General features: G+C 51.8%; 1 protein-coding gene across 1 annotated transcript in view; it reads right to left on the bottom strand.

Moving 5' to 3' along the window:
• SMARCA5 (SNF2 related chromatin remodeling ATPase 5) overlaps window positions 1–15,705 on the bottom strand; it is a 122,484-nt gene that overhangs the window by 16,373 nt on the left and 90,406 nt on the right. The window contains exons 15-20 of the mRNA XM_075348146.1: window positions 12,146–12,294; window positions 11,931–12,050; window positions 11,296–11,406; window positions 11,066–11,179; window positions 10,853–10,975; window positions 10,568–10,700 (exon numbers count right to left, since the gene is read on the bottom strand). Coding sequence (XP_075204261.1) covers window positions 10,568–10,700; window positions 10,853–10,975; window positions 11,066–11,179; window positions 11,296–11,406; window positions 11,931–12,050; window positions 12,146–12,294 — 750 coding nt within the window. The remainder of the gene's footprint in view (window positions 1–10,567; window positions 10,701–10,852; window positions 10,976–11,065; window positions 11,180–11,295; window positions 11,407–11,930; window positions 12,051–12,145; window positions 12,295–15,705) is intronic.

Genomic DNA, 15,705 nt, shown 5'->3' on the forward strand with positions numbered 1-15,705 from the left:
CTTGTTGTGACGGGATGCCATTAGGTCAACTTCCGGAGTGCCCCACTTGCGGCAGATTGACAAACACTGCCGGATGCAGGGACCACTCGCCACTGTCCACGGTTTGACGGCTGAGATAATCTGCTTCCCAGTTTTCCACGCCTGGGATGTGGACTGCGGATATGGTGGACTTGGAGTCCTCCGTCTATTGAAGGATGCGTTGAACCTCCAACATTGCCAGGCGGCTGCGTGTCCCGCCTTGGTGATTGATGTAGGCAACCGCTGTCGCGTTGTCTGACTGGACTCGGATGTGCTTGCCCGCCAACAGGTGGTGAAAAGCTAGGAGAGCCAGAAGCACGGCTCTGGTTTCCAGCACATTGATCGAGAGGGCTGACTCGCACGGAGTCCAAGTGCCCTGCGCTCGGTGGTGGAGACATACCGCTCTCCAGCCGGATAGACTGGCATCCGTGGTGAGGATCACCCAGGACGGGGCCAGGAAGGAGCGCCCCTGAGACAGAGAGAGGGGCCGAAGCCACCACTGAAGAGAGCTCCTGGTCTGTGGCGACAGAGCCACTAGCCTGTGCAAGGAGGAAGTCCGCTTGTCCCAACAGCAGAGAATGTCCAGTTGCAGAGGACGCAGATGGAACTGGGCAAAGGGAACAGCCTCCATTGACGCCACCATCTGACCCAGCACCTGCATTAGGTGCCTGATGGAATGACGGCGGGGCCTCAGCAGAGAGCGCACCGTCAGATGGAGGGACTGCTGTTTGACTAAGGGCAGCTTCACAAGTGCCGGCAGAGTCTCGAACTGCATCCCTAGGTACGTGAGCCTCTGGGTCGGAGTCAGAGTGGATTTGGGCAGATTGACAAGCCACCCGAATTGGGCTAGAGTGGCGAGAGTGAGCGAGACACTCCGCTGACAGTCTGCGCTGGATGAAGCCTTGACTAGAAGGTCGTCCAGGTAAGGAATCACTGCCAACCCCTGGAGGTGCAGAACCGCAACCACTGCTGCCATGACCTTGGTGAATACTCGAGGGGCCGTGGCTAACCCGAAGGGCAGAGCCACGAATTGGAAATGTTCCTCTCCGATTGCAAAACGTAGCCAACGCTGGTGTGAAACTGCAATTGGCACATGCAGATAGGCATCTCTGATGTCGATGGATGCCAGGAAATCTCCTTGGGTCATTGAGGCAATGACTGATCGCAGAGACTCCATGCGAAAATGCCGCACCTGAACATGCTTGTTGAGAAGCTTGAGATCCAGGATGGGCCGGAAGGAACCGTCCTTTTTGGGGACTAGGAAGAGATTTGAGTAGAAACCTCTGAACCGTTCCCGGGCGGGAACCGGTACAATTACTCCGTTGGCCTGCAAGGATGCCACGGCCTGAGAGAAGGCGGCGGCCTTGGAGCAGGGGGGAGTTCACAGAAAAAATCTGTTTGGCGGGCTGGAAGAGAATTCTATCCTGTAGCCGTGGGAGAGGATATCCCGCACCCACTGATCGGAGACGTGTTGAAACCACACGTCTCCAAAGTGGGAGAGCCTGCCACCGACTAAGGACGTTGCTGGCGCGGCCAGATAGTAAAGAGGAGGCTGCCTTAGTGGCAGCAGCTCCTGCGGTCTTCTGTGGACGCGCTTTTGGGCGCCAGTTGGATTTCTGGTCCTTGGCTGAGTTAGTGGACGAGGCCGAGGGCTTAGAGGACGACCAGTTGGAGGAACGAAAGGAACGAAACCTCGACTGGTTCCTACCCTGGACAGGTTTCCTGGTTTTAGTTTGTGGCATGGAAGTACTCTTCCCGCCAGTAGCTTCCTTAATAATTTCATCCAGTTGTTCACCGAATAGCCTGGACCCAGCAAAAGGGAGCCCAGCAAGGTACTTCTTTGAAGAAGCATCTGCCTTCCACTCTAAGCCACAAGATCCTGCGGATAGCGAGGGAATTAGCCAAAGCCACCGCAGTGCGGTGAGAAGCCTCCAGCATGGCAGACATAACATAGGATGAAAAAGCTGAAGCTTGGGAAGCTAAGGAAACCATTTCGGGCATAGATTCCCTGGTGAGGGAATGCATCTCCTCTAGAGAAGCAGAGATGGCTTTGAGAGCCCACACTGCTGCAAAAGATGGGGAGAACGAGGCCCCTGCCGCCTCATATACAGATTTGGCCAGAAGGTCAACCTGGCGGTCAGTGGAATCCTTAAGAGAGGTGCCATCAGCCACTGATACAACGGTCCGGGCTGAGAGTCTAGACACCGGGGGGTCTACCTTTGGTGAATGAGCCCACTCCTTGACCACCTCAGGTGGAAAGTGAAAACGGTCATCAGAACCACGCTTTGGGAAGCGTTTGTCAGGACAGGCCCTAGGCTTGGTCACAGTGGCCTGAAAATTGGAGTGGTTAAAGAACACACTGCTTGTCCTCTTAGGCAAGGTAAACTGGTGCTTTTCTGCCAGAGAGGGTTGCTCCTCTGATACTGGCGGATTGAGGTCCAGTACAGAATTAATGGACGCAATCAAATCACTAACATCTGAGTCACTTTCGGACAGATCAATGGGGCACATGGAGGTAGCCTCCGAGCCCCCAGTAAAGGCATCCTCCTCGTCCGGCGTGTCAGCTTCTGAAACAGAGCCGCGGGACGAGGAAGGAGAGGGAGCCCTGCGTCTTTTAGGAGGACGGGGTCTGGGACCAGCTGATGAATCCTCTGTGAGCTCCGCTGAGAGAGCCCTAGCAGCAGAGGCTCCCTGTGAAGGGGGCTGATGCATGTTCAGCAAAGTCCGGGACAGCTGTCCCATGGAGTCGGCAAACGACAGGGAGATAGACCTAGAGAAGGATTCTACCCAAGCCGGGGGTTCAGCCACAGGAGCCGGAGCAGCCGGAGAGACCACTGGGGGGGTCGATTCCAGGCTGAGGCATTGTCAGGTTAGAGCAGGCATCACAATGTGGATATGTGCTCGGTTCAGGCAGCAGGAGCTTACATGCAGTGCATACTGAATATAGCTTTGGAGCCTTGCTCCTCGTGTGAGACATGCTGCTGAAGTGGGGGCTCTTGCCAGAGTGACCCCTAGAGAGTATATACAGAGGCCCACAACCAGAGGTTGTGGCTTACCAGACCGCTGGAGCGGTGTTGTGTGCCCTCCAGATCCCTAAGCCCGGACCCCCAAGCACCTCAGCAGGGATGCTGCAGCCAGTGCTGATTGCAGAGAAAACGCTGATAAAATGGCGCCGGAGCGAGGAGAGGGGGCAGGGCCAACCCTGAGAGCGAGATCTGGAGGGCCAAAGAGACTTACAGGGGAGGAGACATGTACTCAGTGAGGAGTGTCTCTCCCCTGTGCAGAACGGCCGCTGGGCGGAGCCACACTGTCCCTCTGCATGAATGAAATGCGAGGGCAGTGAAACCGAAAGTAGGCCTCCGGCGAAGCCGGGGCCTAAATTTGAGCGGTGCGGCCGGCGCGCAGGCACCATCGGCGCGGTTCTCAGGCGACAGCCAGAGAACCCGCCGGAAATGTCACAAAGAACACTCAGCACACTCTCCCCACATAAGTACAGGGACCCCCAGAACATAAACGTCTCAGGTACTTAGCTTGCTGAGACGCAGGGCCATGTCCCTGGGGATGAGTGCTCGGTCCAGCAGGATCCTGAAGGGCTGCGGATGGAGACCGGTCTCCTGCAAAGCATGGAGAACCGTGCTGGCTCCCACTTCAAGCCAGAGCCCGAGGGATGGTGAAGGAGCGCGGCATGTAAGGCTCCAGCCTTGGAATCAACCTTAACAACACCGCCGACACAGTGGGGTGAGAAGGGACATGCCGGGGGTCCAGACTTGGACCCGCTTTTCTTCAAAATCTTTCCAAAAATGAAAAATCAGATGAGAATGCATGTGTGGATGTATGCCTCCTGAACACAAAGCAATGAACTGGCTAGATCTGGTTCTCCAGGAGGTGTATATGCTCAGAGGGAGGAGCCACACTTTTTAGTGTAGTACTTTGTGTGTCCTCCGGAGGCAGAAGCTATACACCCAATGTCTGGGTCTCCCAAAGGAACGATAAAGAAAAAATAATAAAGATTGACTAAGATATTAAAGGGCTTTTCCAGGTAAAAAGATACATTTTCTGCGGTCACCCTGACTGCATATAGCCGAATCTCTATGGTGTGTAAAATACACAATGTTAGGATTTCGCTGTTTTAAGCTCACACCGTCATATTAGGAGTATTGGTGGTGGTTTTCCCGTTTCCCTCAATAGATTAATAAAAAAAAAAAGAAAAAAAAAAAAGCAGAAAGAAGGGAATTTTGTTTACTTACCGTAAATTCCTTTTCTTCTAGCTCCTATTGGGAGACCCAGACAATTGGGTGTATAGCTTCTGCCTCCGGAGGCCACACAAAGTATTACACTTTAAAAAGTGTAACCCCTCCCCTCTGCCTATACACCCTCCCGTGCATCACGGGCCCATCAGTTTTGGTGCCAAAGCAGGAAGGCGGAAACTTATAAATTGGTCTAAGGTAAATTCAATCCGAAGGATGTTCGGAGAACTGAAACCATGAACCAAAAGAACAATTCAACATGAACAATATGTGTACACAAAAGAACAACAGCCCGAAGGGAACAGGGGCGGGTGCTGGGTCTCCCAATAGGAGCTAGAAGAAAAGGAATTTACGGTAAGTAAACAAAATTCCCTTCTTCTTTGTCGCTCCATTGGGAGACCCAGACAATTGGGACGTCCAAAAGGAGTCCCTGGGTGGGTAAAAGAATACCTCGATAAAAAGAGCCGAAAAACGGCCCCCTCTTACAGGTGGGCAATCGCCGCCTGAAGGACTCGCCTACCTAGGCTGGCATCTGCCGAAGCATAGGCATGCACCTGATAGTGTTTCGTGAAAGTGTGCAGACTCGACCAGGTAGCCGCCTGACACACCTGCTGAGCCGTAGCCTGGTGCCGCAATGCCCAGGATGCACCTACGGCTCTGGTAGAATGGGCTTTCAGCCCTGAAGGAATCGGAAGCCCAGAAGAACGGTAGGCTTCAAGAATCGGTTCCTTGATCCACCGAGCCAAGGTTGACTTGGAAGCCTGCGACCCCTTACGCTGGCCAGCGACAAGGACAAAGAGCGCATCAGAACGGCGCAGGGGCGCCGTGCGAGAAATGTAGAGCCGGAGTGCTCTCACCAGATCTAACAAGTGCAAATCCTTTTCACATTGGTGAACTGGATGAGGGCAAAAGGAAGGTAAGGAGATATCCTGATTGAGATGAAAAGGGGATACCACCTTAGGGAGAAATTCCGGGACCGGACGCAGAACCACCTTATCCTGGTGAAACACCAGGAAGGGGGCTTTGCATGACAGCGCTGCTAGCTCAGACACTCTCCGAAGTGATGTGACTGCCACTAGGAAGGCCACCTTCTGCGAAAGGCGTGATAGAGAGACATCTCGCATCGGCTCGAAAGGTGGTTTCTGAAGAGCCGTTAGCACCCTGTTAAGATCCCAGGGTTCCAGCGGACGCTTGTAAGGTGGGACTATGTGGCAAACTCCCTGCAGGAACGTGCGGACCTGCGGAAGCCTGGCTAGACGCTTTTGAAAAAACACGGAAAGCGCCGATACTTGTCCCTTGAGAGAGCCGAGAGACAAACCCTTGTCCATTCCGGATTGAAGGAAAGAAAGAAAAGTGGGTAAGGCAAACGGCCAGGGGGTAAAACCCCGATCAGAGCACCAGGATAAGAAGATCCTCCAAGCCCGGTGATAGATCTTGGCGGACGTTGGTTTCCTGGCCTGTCTCATGGTGGCAATGACATCTTGAGATAACCCTGAGGACGCTAGGAGCCAGGACTCAATGGCCACACAGTCAGGTTGAGGGCCGCAGAATTCAGATGGAAAAATGGCCCTTGAGACAGCAAGTCTGGACGGTCTGGGAGTGCCCACGGTTGACCCACCGTGAGGTGCCACAGATCCGGGTACCACGACCTCCTCGGCCAGTCTGGAGCGACGAGGATGGCGCGGCGGCAGTCGGACCTGATCTTGCGTAACACTCTGGGCAGCAGTGCCAGAGGAGGAAATACATAAGGCAGTCGAAACTGCGACCAATCCTGAACTAATGCGTCCGCCGCCAGAGCTCTGTGATCTTGAGACCGTGCCATGAATGCCGGGACTTTGTTGTTGTGCCGAGACGCCATGAGGTCGACGTCCGGCGTTCCCCAGCAGCAACAGATCTCTTGAAACACGTCCGGGTGAAGAGACCATTCCCCTGCGTCCATGCCCTGGCGACGGAGAAAGTCTGCTTCCCAGTTTTCTACGCCCGGGATGTGAACTGCGGAGATGGTGGAGGCTGTGGCTTCCGCCCACAGCAGAATCCGCCGAACTTCTTGGAAGGCCTGACGACTGCGTGTGCCGCCCTGGTGGTTTATGTACGCGACCGCCGTGGCGTTGTCCGACTGTATGCGGATCTGTCTGCCCTCCAGCCACCGATGGAACGCCTTTAGGGCTAGATACACTGCCCTTATCTCCAGAACATTGATCTGAAGGGAGGACTCTGTCGGAGTCCAGGTTCCCTGAGCCCTGTGGTGGAGGAAGACCGCTCCCCACCCTGACAGACTCGCGTCCGTCGTGACCACAGCCCAGGATGGGGGCAGGAAGGATTTTCCCTTCGACAAGGAAGTGGGAAGAAGCCACCACTGAAGAGAGGTTTTGGCTGCCAGTGAAAGAGAGACGTTCCTGTCTAGGGACGTCGACCTCCTGTCCCATTTGCGGAGAATGTCCCATTGAAGTGGACGCAGATGAAACTGCGCAAAGGGAACTGCCTCCATTGCTGCCACCATCTTCCCTAGGAAGTGCATGAGGCGCCTCAAGGGGTGTGACTGGGTCCGAAGGAGAGAGTGCACCCCTGTCTGCAGCGAACGCTGTTTGTCCAGCGGAAGCTTCACTATCGCTGAGAGAGTATGAAACTCCATCCCGAGATAAGTCAGTGATTGGGTCGGTGTCAATTTTGACTTTGGGAAATTGATGATCCACCCGAACCTCTGGAGAGTCTCCAGAGCAATGGTCAGGCAGTGTCGACATGCCACCCGGGAGGGTGCCTTGACTAGAAGATAGTCTAAGTAAGGGATCACCGAGTGGCCCTGAGAGTGTAGGACCGCCACCACTGCTGCCATGACCTTGGTGAAGACCCGTGGGGCTGTCGCCAGGCCGAAAGGCAGTGCCACGAACTGAAGGTGTTCGTCCCCGATGGCGAAACGCAGGAAGCGTTGATGCTCTGGTGCAATCGGCACATGGAGATAAGCATCCCTGATGTCGATTGATGCTAGGAAGTCTCCTTGGGACATCGAGGCGATGACAGAGCGGAGAGATTCCATCCGGAACCGTCTGGTTCTCACGTGTCTGTTGAGCAGTTTGAGGTCCAGAACGGGACGGAATGATCAGTCCTTTTTTGGCACCACGAACAAGTTGGAGTAAAAACCGCGACCACGTTCTTGAAGGGGAACGGGGATCACAACTCCTTCTGCCTTCAGAGTGTTCACCGCCTGAAAAAGTGCATCGGCTCGTTCGGGGGGCGGAGATGTTCTGAAGAAACGAGTCGGAGGACGAGAACTGAGCTCTATCCTGTAACCGTGAGACAGAATGTCTCTCACCCATCGGTCTTGGACATGTGGCCACCAGGCGTCGCAAAAGCGGGAGAGCCTGCCACCGACCGAGGATGCGGTTTGGGGAGGCCGAAAGTCATGAGGAGGCCGCCTTGGAGGCGGTTCCTCCGGCGGTCTTCGTAGGACGTGACTTAGACCGCCATGCAGAAGAGTTCCTCTGGCCCTTCTCTGACCTGTTGGACGTGGAGGAATGGGACCTGGCTGAGGGCCGAAAGGACCGAAACCTCGGTTGTATTTTTCGTTGCTGAGGTCTGTTTGGTTTGGACTGGGGTAAGGACGAGTCCTTTCCCTTGGATTGTTTAATAATTTCGTCCAATTGCTCGCCAAACAAACGGTCGCCAGAAAATGGCAAACCGGTTAAGAACTTCTTGGAAGCAGAGTCTGCCTTCCATTCGCGTAGCCACATGGCCCTGCGGACTGCCACCGAATTGGCGGATGCTACCGCTGTACGGCTCGCAGAGTCCAGAACGGCGTTCATGGCGTAGGACGAAAAGGCCGACGCCTGAGAAGTCAAAGACACAACTTGCGGAGCAGAGGTACGTGTGACCGCATTAATCTCAGACAGACAAGCTGAGATAGCTTGGAGTGCCCACACGGCTGCAAAGGCCGGAGCAAAAGACGCACCTATGGCTTCATAGATGGATTTCATCAGGAGCTCTATTTGCCTGTCAGTGGCATCCTTGAGCGATGAACCATCTGCCACTGATACTACGGATCTAGCCGCCAGCCTAGAGACTGGAGGATCCACCTTGGGACACTGAGCCCAACCCTTAACTACGTCAGGGGGGAAGGGGTAACGTGTGTCATTAAGGCGCTTAGTAAAGCGCTTGTCCGGAAATGCTCTGTGCTTCTGGACAGCATCTCTGAAGTTAGAGTGATCGAAAAACGCACTCCGTGTACGTTTGGGAAACCTAAACTGGTGCTTCTCCTGCTGCGAAGCCGACTCCTCTATAGGTGGAGTTGGGGGAGAAAGATCTAGCACCTGGTTGATGGACGCTATAAGGTCATTTACTATGGCGTCCCCTTCAGGTGTATCTAGATTGAGAGCAACGTCAGGATCAGAGCCCTGAGCTGTGACCTCCGCTTCAGCCTCCAGAGAGTCCTCATGCTGAGACCCCGAACAGCGTGATGAAGTCGGGGAAGGTTCCCAGCGAGCCCGCTTAGCCGGTCTGGGACTGCGGTCCGTGTCGGAGTCCTCACCGTGGGACCTAGGTGTCACCCCAGGAGCACTTTGCTGCGCCGACCGAGAGGGGCCTGGGGGCGATGAACTCACAGTGCCCTGGGCCTGTGTTACCAATCTGGACTGCAAGGCTTCTAGTATCTTAGCAGACCATTTGTCCATAGATTGAGCCATGGACTGTGAAAGCGACTCAGAGTTTCTCAGCCAAAACTGCAAACTCTGTCCCTGCCACCTGGACAGTGGAAGCCAGCGGTTCTACCTGAGCCGAGGGTCCCACCAGTGCCCGAGGCTCCGGCTGGGTGAGTGCCACAGGGGCCGAGCATTGCACACAGTGAGGGTAGGTGGAACCTGCAGGTAACATAGCCGCACAAGAGGTACAGGTTGCAAAATAAGCCTGTGCCTTGGCACCCTTGCTCTTTGCGGACGACATGCTGTTGTCTCCTCTGAGAGTGATCAGTGAGGGTATATAGCCAAAAGCAAAATAATGCGGCCGAACAGAGAAAAATATATATATATATATATATTTTCTCTGTTCGGCCGCATTATTTTGCTTATATATATATACACACTTCGGCACCTAGGGGGGCCAGCACCTGGTAACCGGTGTGGCTTACCGACCGCCCAAAGCGGTTGTGTGTCCACCAGATTCCCAGCCTGGGCCTCCCAGAGCTGCAGAGCTCATTCTGAAATCCTCCACCGGCAGAAGTGATTTGTAACAATGGCTGCCAGAGTTCTCAGGGGAGGAGGGAGCCGTGGGCGGTGACTAATAAAGTGCGGGAATCTGGTGCCCCACAGTGTTCAGTGAGGGGGAGGAGAACACCTAAGTATGCTCCAGCCCTCACTGCCGACGTCCAGTCGACCGTCCCGCCCTTACCCCTGACTGGCAGGCCCGGGGGCGGGAGTTATGGTACTAGGCCGCAGAAGCCGGGGACTAAATTTAATAACGCGGCCGAAGAACAGGCGCGGTCGGCGCGGTAGTCCCGGTCGTCACAAAAAAACAGCAGCCGCTGCAGCGTCTGTAACACAGGCGCTCCATGCGCCGTCCCCAAGGGGACACAGAGTACCTTTTAGATGCAGGGCCTGTCCCTGATGATACCCAGTCTCCTGTCCGTCAGATTCCCCCAGGGGCTGCGGAGGGAGCCCGGTCCTAGTGAAAGGTGACCGGTTAGGATCCCACTTCTCCCAGAGCCTCTAAGGGATGGGGAAGGAAAACGGCATGTGGCTCCAGCCTTTGTACCCGCAATGGGTACCTCAACCTTGACAGCACCGCCGACTTAGTGGGGTGAGAAGGGAGCATGCCGGGGGCCCCGTGGGGGCCCTCTTCCATCCGATACAATCAGCAGCTGCTGACTAAAATGTGGAGCTTGCGTGAATGTGTGCCTCCTTCAACACAAAGCATAAAACTGATGGGCCCGTGATGCACGGGAGGGTGTATAGGCAGAGGGGAGGGGTTACACTTTTTAAAGTGTAATACTTTGTGTGGCCTCCGGAGGCAGAAGCTATACACCCAATTGTCTGGGTCTCCCAATGGAGCGACAAAGAAAAGATGTTTGTATTGCACATGACTGTCAGTATGCACATAATTTATGACTGGTCACGACGTATTAGAAAAATATCCTATTAGCTAACAAATAGTAACATTATTGTGCCATTTGTGCAGTGGACTCATCACGGTTAAGCAGCATATTGTGAGGACAGACCCACTTTTCAGGAAATAAGCTTTCACAATAACATCTAATACTTTGGGTTTTTTTTCTCTGTGTGACTAAGAAATATGAAAGGAGTAGGAGGAATTGTTACCCGAATACTCTATTACATCATCTGGAGTCTTCCCTTCCACTTCACGGGCAATATTTTCAATGTCATCCCTACCCCATTTTTCATTGGCCTTAATAAATTGATTGAAATCTCTCTTGTTCCAGTTCGTGAAACCCTAAAGATTAATAAAAAAAATAGATAAATGTTAAATTATTACACCTCACGTGCAAACACAAGAGGTTGCACGTAGCATGTTTGCCACCAGCAATAAGTCATAACACAGGCAGCCATGTATACATTGCATTAGTGACCAACATTTCCGCACACCTGTGTTAGTAGCTTCTCCTTTTCGTCTAGCTCTTCATCATTAAGTTGTTCTGCGTCATCAATTTTTAACTGCTCCTCTTTTTGTGCTTGGGCTGCATTAGGCAGCTCTGGATTGCGAGGTACCTGAGCAAGGAGAACACAATTTAAGACATCAATAAGATTTCATTTTAACTAAAATAGATTATTTTAAAGTGTCAAGACTTAAAATGGTACCTTATATCCAATGGTTTTCCTATAATAGAGAATTTCTTTTTCCAGCAATTCAAACAATCGTGGAGGAAAGAACTGGAAGTCCTGAACATTGGGCTGCTTTGGGGGTCGTGGAGCCTAAAGATTAAAAAAAAAAATAATAATATATAAAAATCCATACAAAAAAAAAAAAAAAAAAAAAAAACACAACAGGATACTTTTCTGCACAGAGTAAACACTATTCGTACACTTACTTTTGGGATTTTGGGTTCACTGACACGAAGTGCTTCTCTAAAATAGGCATCCACAGCATAGTTGGCTTTTCTTTCACGTTTTGGAGGTTCAATCCACTCAGTAAATGCCATCTATGAAAGAATATAATTTATGATAACCACGAAATATAATCTTATGAGCCCATTACACTAATGACGGCTGAACCACTCGATATTGATAGATTCGGCTTATAGTAATGTAGTTGTAGTATTTTATCGGTTGCTACTTTTAGAAAGTTCTCAGTATAAAACCAGATTTGTGGTCCCGCCAGGCAGACATTTTGCAATCATTGGCCTAATTGCCATGTATAAATTCTGTATATGTTAAAGCTCATCAAGGATGTGGGGTGTATCCAATTTCCCGTTTGAGTCACACTTTAACCACTAATATTAAATCTTACGCATTTTCGCAATGAAAAAAAAATATTCACACGGAATTGCATAAAGGCACCAGCATGTATAAAGTGCTGAATGACAATTAGGCAATGTACAGATGATTACTGTCAGAAAGTGTCAGTTTGGGGTTTTTATTTCATTTATCTGGTAATTTAGGTTTTATTGGCACCCATTAAAATCAAAGTGTTCACACAGATACAAAAAAAAGATAAGAAAATCACCTTCTGCTTTTCTCTGTAATCTTCCCCTTCAAAGTTGTACACGCTGGACTCTGTGTCCATCGTGAAGTTTCGCAATGAGCTTTCACCCATGTTTGATAACTTTTCTTTGAGTTCTGCAGTCTAAGTTGGGAATATCAAAATTAAAGAGGTATTATACACATGAGTGATTAAAATACTTCCCTTTTTAGAAACCTCCATACTGAAAGTGCACGTACCTTTCTTTCACCCCTTTCTAGGATGCCATCAATATCTTCATCAGTGATTTCACTGTCCTTTGAAGCAAATACGTGAGTCGCTCCATGCCGGATCATCTGAAGCATTTCATCCTTCCCAAGCTTATTTAAGTTTTGGTCTACCAACCTTCCTGTTTAATACATAGAGATTAATTAAAATAGCAATTAGCAGTGCCAGAACATATAGTAGGACAGAGGGAAAATATAAAAAATTACACTACCCTAGACTAAATTCTCACCATTTGAAGTATATCTGTGATTAGTACTTACATCTAAGACCATGGAAAATCACGATTTAGACGAGCTCAGAAAAAACGGATTTTTGTGTACTCACCGTAAATCATTTTCTCTTAGCCATCATTGGGGGACACAGGACCATGGGTGTTATGCTGCCTATCCATAGGAGGACACTAAGTAGATGCAAAAGCATAGCTCCTCCTCTGCAGTATACACCCCCTGGCCGGGCCAGGCAACCTCAGTTTTAGTACAAAAGCAGTAGGAGAAAAAAAAACAGTAAAAACTTCTCAGAGGAACATGAGAAAAGAAGAGTCATAACCAAATAAGGTACTGAGAGAACCAAAGCCCAACAGGGCAACAGGGTGGGTGCTGTGTCCCCCAATGATTGCTAAGAGAAAACGATTTTACGGTGAGTACACAAAAATCCGTTTTTCTCTGACGCCTCATTGGGGGACACAGGACCATGGGATGTCCTAAAGCAGTCCATGGGTGTGAAACATTAAAGAAGACAATACAACCCAAGGACTAGGAACCAGTCCCAGAGCCTGGAGCGCCTACTGAGAGGTGCTCTACTGCCGTTTGCAGAATTTTCCTACCCAGATTTGCCTCAGTTGAAACCTGGGTATGGACTCTGTAATGCTTTGAAAAAGTATGTAGGCTAGACCAGGTCGCAGCCTTGCACACCTGTTCCACTGAAGCCTGATGCCGAATGGCCCACGAAGTGCCAACTGCTCGCGTGGAATGAGCCCGCAGCCCACTAGGAATGGGCTTGAGTTGCAAGCGGTAGACTTCCTGGATCCTGAATCCAGCAAGCCAGAGTCGCCCTTGAAGCTGCCTGTCCCTTCTTAGGCCCCTCAGGAATGACGAACAAAGAGTCCGTTTTCCTAAAGGGGGCTGTCCTGGATATGTAATATCTGAGAGCTCTGACGAGGTTAACGAATGCAGAGACCTTTCCACCCTATGAACCGGGTGTGGATAAAAGAAAGGCAGAACAATGTCCTCGTTCAAATGAAACGGGGTAAGAACCTTTAGAAGGAAATCCGGAAGGGGGCGCAGAACCACATTGTCCTGGTGAAAGATCAGAAAAGGCTCGCGGCAAGAGAGTGCTGCTAGCTCCGAAACCCGTCAGATGGACGTAATTGCCACCAGGAATGTTACCTTCCAGGACAGAAGAGCAAGGGAGGATTCCTTGAGGGGTTCAAAGGGAGACCTCTGGAGACCGTCCAGAACGAGGTTGAGGTCCCATGGTTCCAGCGGCCGTTTGTACGGGGGAACTAGATGGGAAACGCCCTGGAGGAAGGTCTTGACTTGCGGTTTTTGAGCCAGGCGGCATTGGTAGAAGATTGAGAGCGCTGAGACCTGACCTTTAAAAAAGGGAACTGAGAGCCAACCCTGCTTGCAAGCCAGACTGTAGAAAGTCGAGAATTCTGGGGATGGCCAGAGGCATAGGGTGGACGTTAGTTTCCCTGCATCATGAAAGGAAGATTTTCCACGTACGGTGGTAAATGCGGGATGAAGCAAGCTTTCGGACGCTGATCATGGTAGAAATAACCGCGGGGTAGAATCCCGCTCTTGTTAATACCCAGGTCTCAATGGCCATGCCGTCAGCTTCAGGGCTCTGGAGTTCTGATGGGAAATGGGCCCTTGGGTCAGCAAGTCTGAGATGTCTTGAAGGCGCCACGGTGAGTCTGTGAGCATTTGTACTAATTCGGCGTACCAGGCGCGCCTGGGCCAGTCCGGTGCTATCAGTATCACCGGGACTCTGCCTTGATCTTCCTGATTACCCGCGGCAGCAGGGGTAGGAGGTGGAAATATGTAAGGCAGGCGGAATTGGTGCCAGGAGCAGACTAGAGCATCCGCGCTGATGGACTGTGGGTCGCGTGACCTAGCTATGAACGCGGGTACCTTTGCATTCAACCTTGAGGCCATTAGGTCCACGTCTGGTGTGCCCCAGCGAGTGCAGATGTGTAGAAACACATCTGGGTGGAGAGACCATTCTCCGGCGGCCAGGTCTTTGCGACTTAGAAAGTCTGCTGCCCAGTTCTCTACCCCCGGTATGTGTACCGCTGATATCACTGATCCCGACGATTCGGTCCAGCTGAGGATCTTGTGGGCCTCGAGATAAGCCGCTTTGCTGCGGGTGCCCCCCTGCCGATTGATATAGGCTACAGCTGTCGCATTGTCCGATTGGACTCGAATCTGACGACCCGCTAGCAGAGGGCAGAACGCTCTCAGCGCGAGGAAGATCGCGCGGAGTTCCAGGGTGTTTATGGGTAGGGAAGACTCCTGGGGCATCCAACGTCCTTGAGCAGTGTGGTGCCAGTACACTGATTCCCAGCCTAGGAGGCTGGCATCCGTGGTCAGGACCAGCCAGTTCACTGGGAGAAAAGATCTCCCCTTCGATAGGGATGAGGACCGAAGCCACCAGCGGAGTGCGTACCTGACTGAAGGCGTAAGGTGAAGATGTCTGTCCAGGGAGAAGGGGCTCTTGTCCCAGGCCGCTAGAAGGGCTAGCTGCAGTGGGCGGAGGTGCAGTTGAGCAAAGGGTACTGCTTCCATAGCTGCCACCATCCTGCCGAGCACTTTCATGCTGAATCGAATGGAGCGAGACGGAGAACGTAGAAGGCAGCGTACAGCTCGTTGAAGAGCGATCGCCTTGTCCTGAGGGAGAAGGATCAAGCCCCGACAGGTGTCCAGGGACATGCCCAGGAAGGTGATGGAATCGGGGATGATTTGTTCAGATTCACTAGCCACCCTAAGCGGGATAGGGTGTCCACAGTGATCTGTACGCTGGTTGAGCAGTCGCGTAAGGAGGGGGCCTTGATGAGGAGGTCGTCCAAGTAAGGGAGAACGACTACTCCCCTGGCGTGAAGGACGCTCATGGCGGCTGCCATGACTTTGGTGAAGACCCTTGGTGCAGTGGCAAGGCCAAAGGGTAGAGCTACAAATTGAAAGTGGGAGTCCTGAATTGCGAAGCGGAGGAACTTTTGGTGATCTGGGGCGATGGGTATGTGCAGGTACGCACGTCCTTGATGTCTATGGAGGCGAGGAATTCCCCTTCGACCATGGATGCAATAATGGACCTTAGGGACTCCATTCTGAATCTCCGTACGTGCACATGTTTGTTTAGGTGTTTGAGGTCCAGGATGGGTCGAACTGACCCATCCTTTTTGGGGACCACAAAGAGGTTGGAATAAAAAACCCCCGAACTTCTCGTCATCTGGGACAGGAATTATCACTCCTGCTGTTTGGAGCGAGTGGATTGCTAAGAAAAAAAGAGAATTTTGTTACTTACCGCAAATTCT

Source organism: Anomaloglossus baeobatrachus, chromosome 1 (assembly GCF_048569485.1).
Source record: "Anomaloglossus baeobatrachus isolate aAnoBae1 chromosome 1, aAnoBae1.hap1, whole genome shotgun sequence".
Taxonomy (NCBI): Eukaryota; Metazoa; Chordata; class Amphibia; order Anura; family Aromobatidae; genus Anomaloglossus; species Anomaloglossus baeobatrachus.